We start from the raw sequence: 14,611 nt of genomic DNA on the forward strand, positions 1-14,611 counted from the left end.
AAAAAAAAAAAAAAAAATAATAATAAAAAAAATAGACAATAAAAATAAAAATTAAAATGTAGTCGTAGCCACTGAGGATCGAACCTCAGACACCCGGAACCGATGGGACGGATGGTCGGTATGTTCCCTAGCACTGCCAAACGTTGCTTGGAGTTAGCAATGAATGCTAACTACGTATTCTTCAATCAAATATTATAAGTATAACTTCAAGGACAGTTCATTGACCTTACAAGCGAGTTACACTGAATGACTTGCAGGTTTCTTTGTTCCACTAATCACTGTTTTGCTTTTTATTCACTGATTTCTTGGTTCTTACGAGTTTATTTCTAGAATTCTTTATTGATATATTACACAATAACTTTTCAAATATACACAAACTTTTAGTTCACGGAATCAACATTTAAAATTATAATTAAACTTGCAGCAGCCAAAAAGACGTACGTGCGATCCAAGCTGCGCGAGGGAAGTCTCGAATTGAACCGAGGGTCCTGGATTCGATTCCCGGTGGGGATATTATAAAAAATATATCGATCTGGCAGGATACAGAAAGCTGACCACCTACTCGTCCATAAATAAAATCGGTCAGTGAAACAGATGTATAAAGATAATCGATCAATGAATATTATCAAAAAAGCAGTGGTGGCTCAGTGGTGAGAACCTCGGACTTCAAAATCGGTAAGTCGGGGTTCGAGACCGGGCGAGCGTGCAGTAAATAAATAGATTTTTCAATTTATCTGCGCATGTGGATAACATCACCACTGCTTAAACGGTGAAGGAAAACATCGTGAGGAAACCGGCATGTCCAAGAATTAAAAGTTCGACGACATGTGACATCTGCCAACCCGCACTTGGCCAGCGTGGTGGATTATGGCCTGAACCCTCATAGGAGGCCTGTGTCCCAGCAGTGGGAACATATATGGGCTGATGATGATGATGATGAATATTATCTGCCCCATACCCCACTAGGGGACACGTACGTACATATAACAAGATACCATATACCACAAACAGGCGAAATGGCTAAGGCCAATGTTTTCACCGCTGTTTTTTAGCTATAGCTTGCAGCTTAGAGATTGCTGCTCGTGTGTATATGCGTTTCTGGTTATAATATCTATATTTAGGTTAGCTAGGTGGCTTCGAGACCTCCGACCTTGGACGGAGAGTGCAAGAAATAATACATTTTTCAATTTATCTACACTAACGAAACGGTGAAAGAATGAAAGAAACCGGTCGACGAATCAAAAGTTTGAAGGCATATTTTATTTATTATATTTAATAGAAATTTTATAGATAGTTATTTTCCCACCACAGCCGTTGTTATTTTTCTACCACATACGCAAATCTTCTTACTACATACAGGGATTAATAGTTCGTTGTTCATTGCTTCCTTATTTGAACAGATAATGAGAGAAAGCGATGAAAAGTAACCATGCATTCGAAAATGTCATTTGTCATCCACAGATTATGAAAGAGTATATGGAAAACCAGATTAAATAGCCAGAATATTATGCTTACTATACACAACACTTTTGAGGTTAGAATCAACAACCTTATCCCGGCTGCGTCGTGGCTTAAGTGTCTTTAGGTAGGAGAATAATAACTCACCCATTTTAACAAGTACAAACCCTCCTCAAACCAAAAATAATCAGATAATTTTTTCATAGCCTACTAATATTATAAATGCGAAAGTTTGTAAGGATGTGTGGAGTTTGTTGCTCTTTCACGCAAAAACTACTGAACCGATTGCAATGAAATTTGGTATGTAGATAGCTGGACAACTGTAATAATATACAGGCAACTTTTTATCCCGATATTCTTACGGGATACGGACTAACGCGGGTGAAACCGCGGGGCACAGCTTGTATTAACATATAAATAATATAAAATTATGTCGAATGTATGCATGTGTGAATGCGCGCGTTATGTGTGTGTGTCTGCTACTGTATAATATTATAAACTTTACACAAATTTGAATTTTGTTTCAGATCACAATGAAAGTGCGTGACGTAGTGTTAGTATCGATATTATGTTTCGGTCTGGCGGCCATCTTGTTTGCGATTGCCGCCTATTTGTATATCCGGAGTAGACGGAGGAAGAGGGAAGATGAAGAGGAGGGCACCAGCTGTGCTATCCGGTGAGTAGTTAGTATCTTCTAGAACAATCAAGTGCGAGTTGGACTCGTGAACGTGGAGTATATATCTAAAAATACGGAATAAATGTAGCCTGCTTTTTTCTGTTTCGTTTTTTTTTTGTTTGTTTTTATATCAACAACAATACATCATCTGTACAGCTTGGTGACAGAAGGAAAGCCCAGGACAAACGGGCAGACAGTAAATTTTAACAACAGGGTGTTTTATCGTTTGGGTAGAAATTGTATTGTTGTTTAAATTGTAAGAAAGTATATAATATTGTAGCGTTATGTGGCTTTTCTTAGCATTGGCCTTTACTATGCTAATATTATAAAGGATAAAGTATACAAAAAAGTTATCTTTGGGTATTTCATATTGCTAGTGAAGGGCTAAAAGAAAGGATAGGACTGGGAAGGGTAAGGTTGTTCTAAACACAATAGCTTTATCATAATAATATATTAATGTTAATCTTATCTGGAGGTGTGGTATATAAATAATTATGATTTTAAAATCAGAAAAACCCGTATAGTTTTCTATCTGCATATCCATTACAAAGAGTTTTATATCAAAATATAAAACCGTATCTAAGTTTTTCGGTAAAATCTCTTTAATCAGGTCTGTTTGTGAGACTGAATTTACTAGCTACGCTCGCGGTTTCACCCGCGTAAGTCCATATTCCGTAGGGATATCGGGATAAAAAGTTGCCTATATGTTATTCCAGTTGTCCAGCTGTCTATGTACCAAATATCACTGCAATCGGCTTAGTAGTTTTTGCGTGAAAGAGCAACAAACGCACACATATCATTACAAACTTTCGCATTTATAATATTAGTAGGATATTTCTTATCTTTTACTTGCTAGATCGTTATTGGCAACATTGTATGTAGTCTGTGGTTAAGCGGTGACATCTGCCAGGAGATAGACACTTGCGCGCTGTGTCTCGGAAATAAAACATTTGAATTAGTGAAAACGTGAATTTTCTGGATGTTTTACTACTGCTATAACGTGGATTTACTTGTATACTGTTCCAGTTGACGAATGTCTTACACCATACAAATATATCACTATTTGTATAATGTTTTGTGTCGTGAAAAGTAGGCATATTTAAGGGGTTTCGCCGAGGGGGTCGCGGACGAATCTAACAAGTACCCATGGCCCCTTCATCAATGCGGCTTGACGGAACACAGTGGGGTTTTAGTCGGTAGGAATCCGACATAACCCGCGGGGCATCTTCCCCGGGGGTTGTGGGTATCTATGCAAGATTTCCCCACTTAAAAAAAAGGCATATTTAAAATAAAGGAGCAGTAGGGGAAGAGGAACCGTTTCTAACGATCGAGCAATTATCGTTCCAGTAGTTCCTGAAATTAGCGCGTTCAAACAAACAAACTCTTAATATTATTAGTGAACTTCTAGACAAACATTACGAAAACATACATAATTTAAAAACTTCAGCTAATCGCGACTGTCTATTCTATCGGGTCACCCCTTTTTGCACGGTCGGTAAAAACGTGAGAGATAAGTTTGCGGGGTAAACAGGTTTACGACGCTATAAAGATGGAAGCTTGTCTAGATCGAATTGTAACAACTATTTATTATATTTGTTGATTTCCCTTCGTCTTGTTTTTATCTGCTTTATTGGACAAGTTCTTGTGTATTATAATATTTATAACCAGCTGCGCCGCGCGGTTTCACCCGCGTTAGTCCGTATCCCGTTGGAATATCGGGATAAAAAGTTTCCTATGTGTTATTCCAGTTGTCCACTTGTCTACGTACCAAATTTCATTGCAATCGGTTCAGTAGTTTTTGCGTGAAAGAGCAACAAACACACACACAAACTTGCAAACTTTCGCATTTATAATATTAGTAGGATTTCAATGTAAAAGTAAAAATTAAATAAAAACATATACTTTGACCTCTACCTTTAAATCGGATAACATAATTCGAAGCAATCCAACGCTGGTAAACTTTAAAAGACGATAAATAATTCAGTTCGCGCCATTTTGCAATCCGGATCAACTGTCAACGTTTCGCATCGCTTCTTGCTTCGAACTTTTTTAATCTGCGCTTCTGTTGGAATAGTTGAGGAGTTTTAAGTTTTTCTTAAGTGAATAAAATATTTCAATTTTTATTTATTCCGTGGTAAATATACAGTATACTACCTGGATCCTGCGGCTTCACTCGCCTGGTAACCGAGTAGAAAGTAATCTATGTGCTAAACCAGACTATAACCTATCTCTGTACCAAATTTCATATAGATACGATAAGCTGTTTTGGCGTGAAAGAGTAATAAACATCCATCCATACTTACAAACTTTTTTTTATAATATTATTACATGCTCGTCGTTTGTGAACTTCGACTCCTTTAACCTCTTAGCCTATTATAACTTCTAATAATCACATCATTAAACTTCAAATTTGTTCTTATTACAATAATAATATCATAGAAGAGAAGCCATAAATCAAATAATGTCAAATATCCAATCTTCGATCACAAATCGAACAATTATTTAACTGTCAATTATATAACATCAAAACGTCGTAAGTACTTACAAATCGTTTATATTTTATACTCTATGTCTATAGCATACAGTTCATTTTAGTTTCAAAGCTTTTATGACAGTGGTTCGAAATATTGCGTTAAGTTATTTTCCATCTTACCCCACTGATATACAGTTTAATTTGGAATATACGATTATTATATGATAAATGGCGGGGTTATTACATAAATCGGTTATCTAATAATAAAATCTCAGAAAATAGCTGTTTTGGGCGCAAAAGAAATACGATTCAAATTATTAATGAGTATTATACAGGTATCTTTTACGTCTATGAATCTCTAATCTCTAAATCTATCTAATCTCTAATCTCTAAACTTAAATCACAGGCAACTATCTCATGTTATTTTTACCCGACTAGCCGAAGGAGGGTATTGTTTTTCAAGCGTATGTATGTATATAATCTTAAGTTCTCTCCTTCTGACGTGGATACCTAAAATGGATGGAAGTCTGTATATCGACAGGGTATTGCGATGAAAGTAGGCATAGATATATCTAGCTTTAGTAATCGAAATTATGGATATATTTTATATATTTACTAGCTGACCCGGCGAACTTCGCAACGCCATTGACCTTTTTCGAAACATTTATCCGTATTTTTACCTTTTAAACCTTCCCTGGACTATTATAAATGCAACAAAACCAAAATTATCAAAATCAGCCCAGCCAATATCCAGTTTTAGCGAGACTAAACGAACATCAATTGATTTTTATATATAAGAGATTTATTTAACTCTTCAACAAGATTGTACATGGAAGGAGACTTAAAAATAATAATAAAAGTGGCAGAAACTGTACAATTTGTCTGGCGGCCTTATCACTTAGATGTGATCTCTTCCAGGCAACCATGGTAAAAGGTAACGAGATTTGATATTGAAAGTAGCTCTTCAAACGTAATGTGGACTAGATTCATGTTAATATAAGCTAACACAACCACAAGACACCGCAGTGCATAATTATAGACCTATGTAAGCTGAAATAATAGACACGCCAAGTATAGATCTAGAAGCATCCATCGAGTCTCATGCATATTCAAGATTCTGCGGCGATGAGGTTAAATAGGTCTAGGTATAACAAGGTGAACCAAGCATCTCGAATCATATGATGTTATGTGATACTTCCCTTGGTATCTTGGTTAGATATTGAACAATGGATCGCAGGTTCAAATCCAAAGTTGTGCAAAAATAAAGGGGTATTTTATGGAGGCAAGTTTATTTATGTCCTACTAGACGCTCGTCCCGGCTCCGCCCGGATAACAAGATTCCTGTTTTATCCCAAGGGAGCATTTAATCGTGGTAAAAAGTATCCTATCACCTAATTCAGCTCATACTCTGTATACCAAATTTCATCAAAATCCGTTCAGAAGTTTCAGCGTGATTGACGGACTAACATCCAAACAAGCAAACTTTCACATTTATAATTAGTGTGATATTTATTTTAATCATGTAAGTAGGTAGTATGGACCAGATTGTTTTTTTGAAGGTCCTTAAGAGGAATCGAAATCAGGTCCTATCAGTTAAGCTTACAGTCTAACATATCTTCACAGAGAATAATATGATTTAAAATGACCCATTGCATACCTATACAGGGCACCATTAATAGATAATACCTAAAACGGTATACCTGAAATAAACATAAGAAACCGGTATGTCCAAGAATCAAAAGTTCGACGACATGTGACATCTGCCAACCCGCACTTGGCCAGCGTAGTGGATTATGACCTTAACCCTGATAGAAGGCCTGATCGAATAAATGATGCATGCCCTAACCCTGATAGAATAAATGATGGACTTATAATGATGAAACAGAATTAACAATAAAATCGGTAAATAAAATTGGTTTAAGATGTACAAACAACGAAGTTTATTTTAAAATCAAAGGTGTTAAGAACCATTTTATTTATTTACAATACAGAATATATAGTCCAGTCCTTTAAGAGGACAGACCTTTAAAGACGCATACACATACAACAAAGATAAATAGACATCGGAATATTACCCGTGGCCCCCCAGCTATGACCCACTGTAGGTTACGGGTAATATTATTTCCCCGTGCACCCACTACTCTCAAATGGGATAGCAATGGATTATTACTATGTATATTGATTGCATAATTACTGGCACCAAGTCCATCCAAGTAAAGACTGGAACCAGCACTTGTATACTGCCCGACCCTAAATCTAAGTAGTTAGGGTCTTTTGACCTAAATTGACCTGAATAGAGCTGAATACTCTGCCCTTGAGATGGAAAAGTTATTTTTGCTTCATCCACTAAAGACTTTTGAATAATTATTTTAATGGACGCTATTTAAAATTAGTTTTTTATAATATTTTAGAATGGAATGACATAATTATCAAATCAATAATGCTTCTGAACTAAAAACTTCGTTTAGTGTTGCGGTGTGATTAAATTACGAAAAATATATGATGATATATTAATACTAGCTGCACCCGGCAAACGCTGTTCTGCCTTACTCTTATCATTTAGGGGTATGAAAAATAGATATTGGCCGATTCTCATAGATACCGGATAAGCACAAGAAATTTCATCAAAATCGGTCAAGCCGTTACGGAGGAGTATGGCAACGAAAACTGTGACACGAGAATTTTATATATTAGATTATTTATAAAGAGCAACTACAGAGTTTCTTGCCGGCCCTTCTCTGTAGAACTTGCTATCTGATCTGGTGGTAAATGTTATAACTATGTTATGACGATTCAAAAGGTCTTCAATAAGAAATCTTATTGTATAAATGTTTGTGTTTGCATGCAAAAGTGAAACCTTATCCTCGCATCTCCGAAGCCAGTAATTTCTTCAGAACCTCAATCCTTTCCTTATCCCTTTAAAGCGACATTTGCGGAAACTCTAAGCTAATGTATATGGGCAGTGGTGATCGCTTACCATCAGGCGAACCATCCTGACATTATATGAAAAACCAGCCTATTTGTGCTTTGTAATCTCCGAAACAACTGTTTTTACACGCTTTTTATTAGCTTCACCTGTATGTTTGTATGTTTGTTTGTTTGTAACCGACTTCTTTGGGCGCGATTTTGACCCACTTTAAACGGCCAGATTTCGTTCAAACTTTGTAGATTTATTGAGGACCGATGACAATACACTAATTTGATAAAATTATTCCATTTTTCAATTTACAAAATATGATAATAGCGTGTTTTTTTGTTTTTTTTAAACTATAATTATTAAGGAGATATGGCCAGGCGTCTGTTGTAACTTATTATAGCTTTTATTGCCTCAGACAGACAACCTAACATTTTTTTTCTCTTGTTTTACTTATAGACCCTAGGGGCTTTTTTAGTTTTCATTCAATGTATAAAATGAACCTTATATACGTAATTTTATGTATTTTATGTAAGTATGTATATTGTTACCACTAAACCCGTTTTCGGTTAAAACGCGTTTTCCCTAGTTTGAACTAGTTATAACTGGACTTTCTCACAACTAGTTCTGACTTGGGAAAACACGCAAAAACCAAAATTAATTAAGTGAGTTTGTAATGATATATGTTTGAGTGAGAAATGACATCAGCTAATCTTATAAAATTATGTTTTCTTTTATTTATCGTCCAAAATTTCAACGTCTCCGTTAAATAAGAAAAAGGATAATAATTTCTTATCTTTTATATATCAATAAAGTTCCACATGTCTCCCGAATTTATTAACGCGTAATCTTGTTAAGTTCCGCTTTGTACCCGCAAATTCTCCCCAATATTGACATAATTAGTCCTAATAATGACATTAGTGTTCCTAATATTGACATAATGACACCTAATGCCCTTCACATAAAACGTCAAATAAAGCTAAACGCTTCGACCATCACGTTGCAAATTGGACTGAATTATGTGATAGAGGAAACTCGACCGTAATAAGTTACAATAGAGTCGAAATTTGACCGCGATATGGACACGTTAGATTCCGATACATAAGTGCCATCTACACAAATAAAGCTAATTTGGCGGGTTTGTTCTGTATTGCTCTTTTTATTTGTACCATTCAGAAATAAAGAAAAGAAAGAAAAAGAAAGAAAGAGTTGAATTTTTAATGAATTTTATGCCATATCCGCTGAAATAGATCTTGAAGAATTCAATTTGCTGGATATAGCTAATTTGAATTCATTTCAGAAATATCATGTACTAGCTGCGCCTCGCGGTTTCACCCGCGTAAGTCCGTATCCCGTAGGAATATCGGGATAAAAAGTTTCCTATATGTTACTCCACTTGTCCAACTGTCTACGTACCAAATATCATTGCAATTGGTTCAGTAGTTCTTGCGTGAAAGTGTCTCTTCAACAAACACACACACACACATCCTTACAAACTTTCGCATTTATAAAATTAGTAAGATTTATTTTACTCTTTATTGTATTTTAAAAACAAAAATACATACAGAAAGACAATTTACCATTACATACCAATGATATAGTACAATTGCCGGCCTTATCACCGTGCACATCTCTACCAGGTAACCGCGGGCAGAATGCCAAAAAAGCGAAATATGTCATGAAATATATATCTGGATAATTGTGTTTATTTAGAAGAAGATGGATATAAATTGATCGAATAATTTGATTAATATTTATATAAATAGATTTGTTTTAAAATCAATCGACTCTTCAATAATTAAGATTATATGTTTTAACGCCAGATAAATGAGTTTAATTATTGATCTCCGTCACATTCATAAATAGTAATTAAATGTAATTATTATGTAATATTTTCCCACAATGGAATGAGTACTTATTTAAGGCGGCACGATAATCACTAAAAATGCATCATATATATGCCTATTTTGTTAGAAGTCTCATTAAATTAATCTTATGAACTGCAGATTTAGTAGTGTTCTTTTTCAAAAGAAAAAATACCCCATTTTTTACCATTTTTCTCATACAAATTAAAACAAAATATAATGCATTTATTACTTTAGAGAATTTTATTCCTTGTAATGCTGCTAATATTATAAATGCGAAAGTTTGTAAGTATGTGTGTATGTTTGTTGTTCTTTCACGCAAAAACTACTGAACCGATTGCAATGAAATTTGGTACGTAGATAGCTGGACAATTGGAATAATATATAGGTAACTTTTGATCCCTATATTCCTACGGGTTACGGACATACGTGGGCGAAACCGCGGGGCGCAGCTAGTACTTGTATAAGAACGAGATATATATGGAACTTGCTTGCTTATATATTGCAAAACTAAAAAACTAAATCGAAAAAATTTCCGGACAAACCACAAAAAATTTCGTTGAAAACCCAAATTTGAACTCTATTAACAGAAGTCATGATTCAATTTTGGACAGCAATGTAAATACATCTTAATCACATCTGTACAAATGCTTAAATTCTGCTTCAAATTTATACAACACAATATTTTCTTGTAACAAGAGATTTATTTTTCAATGGAGTGGCTCACAGCGGCGCCTAGAGGAAAATACTTTTCGTTTGTTCTGCATTGCGCTGCCATTGCAATGTATAATAAACCGTATTGCGCGCTCATAAAGCCGCAATTTACATGGACTGGTTTTAAGGGTTGATTTGGTTATCACCTGCTATACGAAAATGCATTGTATTACTAAAGCAACAAGGTCGTATTTACGTTATAAACACAGGATGTGGATGGGAATTCTTAAACCGGCACAACTCAGTCTATTCACGAAATTGGTGGATCAAAGTTGCGTTTCGATCCAACCGGTATACCTATCCAAGCAGTGTTCCAAATCTAAATGTGAAATTTCGGACGTGTTCGATTTTTAGAAATTAAGAGTACGCCGGGAATTTTGCGTTCTAATTTTGAATTTTGGCGCAGTATCCGACTGGTGCAATGTAAATAAAAAGTTGGTGCACCAAAGAGGTTTTATAGTGACATTTTTATGAGTTCGTGAATGCAAAGTCAGAAAATGAGTTTAAAAAGGTAAAAATTAAGTAGTGTAGTATATACTTAAAAATCCTTTTTCTTTGTTTGTTGTGGTTGAGGGTTGTGTACATATAGGGTTCAGCCGAATAGTTATATATATATACATATATGTGTTTATATCTAGAAGCTGCATGCGGTAGCTCAAAGGTTTTCAGATTTTCGAGTTAAATCTGCGTAAAAATGTAGTTATAAATAATACAAATAATAAATGTCCATTTGTCGAACAAATAATTTTAGCTCATATATATATGGTAATGCAAAACAACAAAAATTGAGAATTTTAGCCGATTTTTTACACCTTGGGTCCGAAAACCCCAAATATCTTACGGATCCCTACTTTTTCTAAAATAAAATGTAGCCTATGTTATATCAAGATAATGTAGGTTTGTAATGGTGAATGAATTTTTAAAATCGTTCTAGTAGTTTTTGAGTTTATCCATTACAGACAAACAAAAATACAAATTCTTCCTCTTTATTATATTAGTGTAGATATCTTTTGTCGGTTCTCTTAGTAATCTGTACGTCTAAACACATCTAACTCCAGATTAATTTTCATCAAATTTGCCCCTTTATTTCATACTAGCGGTCCGCCCCGGCTTCGTTCGTGGTAAACATATAGCCTACAGCCTTCCTCAATAAATGGGCTATCTAACACTGAAATAATTTTTCACATCGGACTTCGTCTTTACTTGTGCGATACCCGACTAAAAAGTTGCAAATATGATAATCTATCAGTACACTGATTTTGATCTAGATCTGATCAGCCTTCCACGCAAAAACTACTCAACCGATTGCAATGAAATTTGGTATGCAGATAGTTGGACTACTGGAAATGTATATAAGCTTTTTATCCCGATATTCGTACGGGATACGGACTAGCGCGGGCGAAACTGCGGGACGCAGTAAGTAATTATTTTGTAGATAAGTGAAACTACAGCTTTATAGATATCAAAAACCATTTATTTATTTGTAAAAAAATATTTATTTGTTCTTTTACCACGAGTACCAACTACCAGAGAATCTAAAAAGCTTATTTTATTGGGCCAGAAGTCGAAAATCTACACGACTGCTGCATGTTACATTTCACTACTTATAAAATGCAAGTGAATATTGCATACATTTATTGATAGTATATTGAATGATGTAGGATTATAAAATAGTTTATGGCTTGAAAATTCATGGAGCATTAGCATCACTACATGGTGAAAGCAAAGTCCGCCTCTCGCGTCTGTATATATGTACGCTTAGATCTTTTAAACAACACAACGGATTTTGACGGTTTTTTTTTATTTTTTATGTAAAAGCGGGCAACTGAGCTGGTGGTTCGCCTGATGGTAAGCGATCACAATCGCCCGTGAACATTCGCAAAGGTGGCTCTGCGAATGCGCTGCCCGCTTTTATGGGGTAAGTGAAAAGGAAAGGATTAATGACAAAAAAGAAGGAATGGACTGAGAAGGGTAAGGAAAAGGAAATGGGCCTCCGGCTCCCCCACTCACCGTACGAAACACAGTGGCATGCCACTATTTCATGCCGGTCTTCTGTGGGGGTGTGGTACTTCCCCGGTGCGAGCTGGCCCAATTCGTGCCGAAGTGTGTTCGACTCCCACAATAAATTTCTTTTATAGATTCACCAATTCAAGAGAAAGGTTTACATATAACTCTATATATCTATTAAACAACTCCGAAACGCGTGCGAAGCGGCGTGCAAAAGCTAGTCTATAATATAAGTAAAGACTGGCGAGCTGGCGCGAATTCAAACCTCGAGAGAACTACCTGAAAACCGGCAAACGAACGGAAACACTTGCCTCTACAAAAGTATAATTCAAGACAATACAGAGAATATATAATTATTTTTTGTATTAGTTGACTCTTTTATAAATAAAACTAGCTGTACGATTCGGCTTTTCCCGTGGTATATGCAGCCTTAGCACAGGCGCAGGAATTTTTTGTAAAAATCCTAGTTCTATAGATTATCGGGTCCATACAAGCTCTGCAGCTAAATATTATCAGTATAGTCTAGTCTGTAATACTATTTTATACTGTATACTATTTTATCTGTGGTATAGATAAAATGGAGCGAATATAAGTATTTTAATCTGCTAATGACTGACTTAGGTATCAACTGCAGAAAGTGATGTATACCAGATCCTCTGAAATAATTATATGTACCTGCTTACCTAGTATCTATGTAAAACTTATTATGTATTTTATATAGATAATTAATATATTTTATAGCTTATTGATGATGTAGGGTAGTTAAGGCAGTGTCGGCTAATGTACTGTTTAAAAACTTAGCATGTTTTACTAGCTGCGCCGCGTGGTTTCACTCGCGGACGAAATCACTGGCAATTTCTGATGTGTAAGGGTATTCTCTGATGAATAAGCTATAATATTATAAACTTTTATTAGAATCCATTCAGTAGTTATTAAGTGAAAGAGTTTCAAACATCGATCCATATATAATTAGACACTTTCACGTTTATATTAGTAGGATAAGCATCGTAATTAATTATTATTTATGTCAAAATAACCTATACTTATAAAAAAGTCAACTATCGTGAGGATGTACATACATATTGAATGTTTTTACAATATGAATAAGTGTTTTTTATTCCGAAAATCATTGAGTGATTTGATAATTTAATAGATTTATGTGATACTTATTTTATTTATTGGTGACATTTTCACAAACTTTTCGCTATATACTGTTTAATTTCGAATTTGTATCATAAAACTGATTCTTGTTTAAAGCGACATCTAGTAGACATTATGCAAAACCGTACAGGATGATCAAAGTATGCAACGTATGTGGCCGCGTAGGTTATAATGACATCGCTAGATGGCAGTATTTTAAATTTTTAAAATTGGTAGTATTTACCATAGCAATTTTACAGACTTATTATGAAGTATTTATGTTATCTGTATTTACATCTTTTTCATAATATTTTAAACGCATAATCTTGTTTTATTTTTATATACACAATTAAATCATATTAGTTACACGGTTTACAAGTGACGAACGGATTTTAAAGATTTTGTGTGTGTGTGTGTGCGTTAGATTTGCCTTCACTAGGAATAACTGTTAAAAGTTTTGAAAAATACAAAAATGCAATGCCTGGAAGTGGAGACGAGCAGTTAATAATAATACGTTTTCTTTTTTAGGGCCGATTCAACGACCACAGACGGCGGACGAGAAAAGAATATGAGTAGGCTTAACGGATTTTTAAATTTGAAGACTCCACTGATAAGTACGAAGACACTGGGGTAAGCAGTAAATAAGAAATGAAAAATTATTTAAATAAACCTACATAATAAGTCAATTCACAATATACAAAAAGACACATCGACTAAAATAGACTATTCTACTAATACATTAGTATGGTATTATATATACATTTATATTATCTATAATATTAAATACCTTATTTTGTGATGTTTAAAATAATGCTCTTGTGTTATCTTTTCTAGTTATTGCTAGTAAATAATCTAAGGTTTTTGGAAACAGTGACATCTATAGGCATTAGTATAAACTACAATAGAATGATAAAGTTGCATTATATCTTTTCTGTATTGTAGATGGCGTTTTTTTAAATGTCTAATAAATTATATTGTTGTATTTTTTCATTCTTTCTTTAATCGTAATTAATAAAAACCATCACTATAGCTTGTATTCAGTTGTCTCTAAAATTGAATTTTAAATTCTAGTGGGTTCGTTTAGGTTTTATTTTTATGACAATGTTTAAAGTTGTCCCACATTGATTTTATTTGGGCCGATTACATAAAATATCATATTTTGTATCTTCAAAATAGTGATTCAAACGAAGAAAATAATACTGAATAAGAGAATTTGAGATAGGCATTATATTTTAGGTAATATGTATTTTATTTTAAGGATAACAAAAGGTCGTTACATGTGTACTTAAGCTATATACCTAGTCTTGCCATAAATATTGTAATAAAGAAAAAAGAAAATTGTTAACTGCAAATAACATTTATTA

At 34.4% G+C, this 14,611-nt stretch overlaps 1 protein-coding gene across 3 annotated transcripts in view; it reads left to right on the forward strand.

The window, feature by feature from the left end:
* LOC119838154 (synaptotagmin-7) overlaps positions 1–14,611 on the forward strand; it is a 323,559-nt gene that overhangs the window by 114,462 nt on the left and 194,486 nt on the right. For 2 of the 3 annotated variants that reach the window (XM_038363989.1, XM_038363988.1), the window contains exons 2-3: positions 1,986–2,134; positions 13,776–13,877. In XM_038363989.1, the coding sequence (XP_038219917.1) occupies positions 1,992–2,134; positions 13,776–13,877 (245 nt within the window). In that variant the 5' untranslated portion in view covers positions 1,986–1,991. Of the gene's footprint in view, positions 1–1,985; positions 2,135–10,387; positions 10,612–13,775; positions 13,878–14,611 lie in introns of those variants that run through there. The other variant, XM_038363991.1, reaches the window with a different exon arrangement.

Source organism: Zerene cesonia, unplaced genomic scaffold (assembly GCF_012273895.1).
Source record: "Zerene cesonia ecotype Mississippi unplaced genomic scaffold, Zerene_cesonia_1.1 Zces_u001, whole genome shotgun sequence".
Lineage (NCBI taxonomy): Eukaryota > Metazoa > Arthropoda > Insecta > Lepidoptera > Pieridae > Zerene > Zerene cesonia.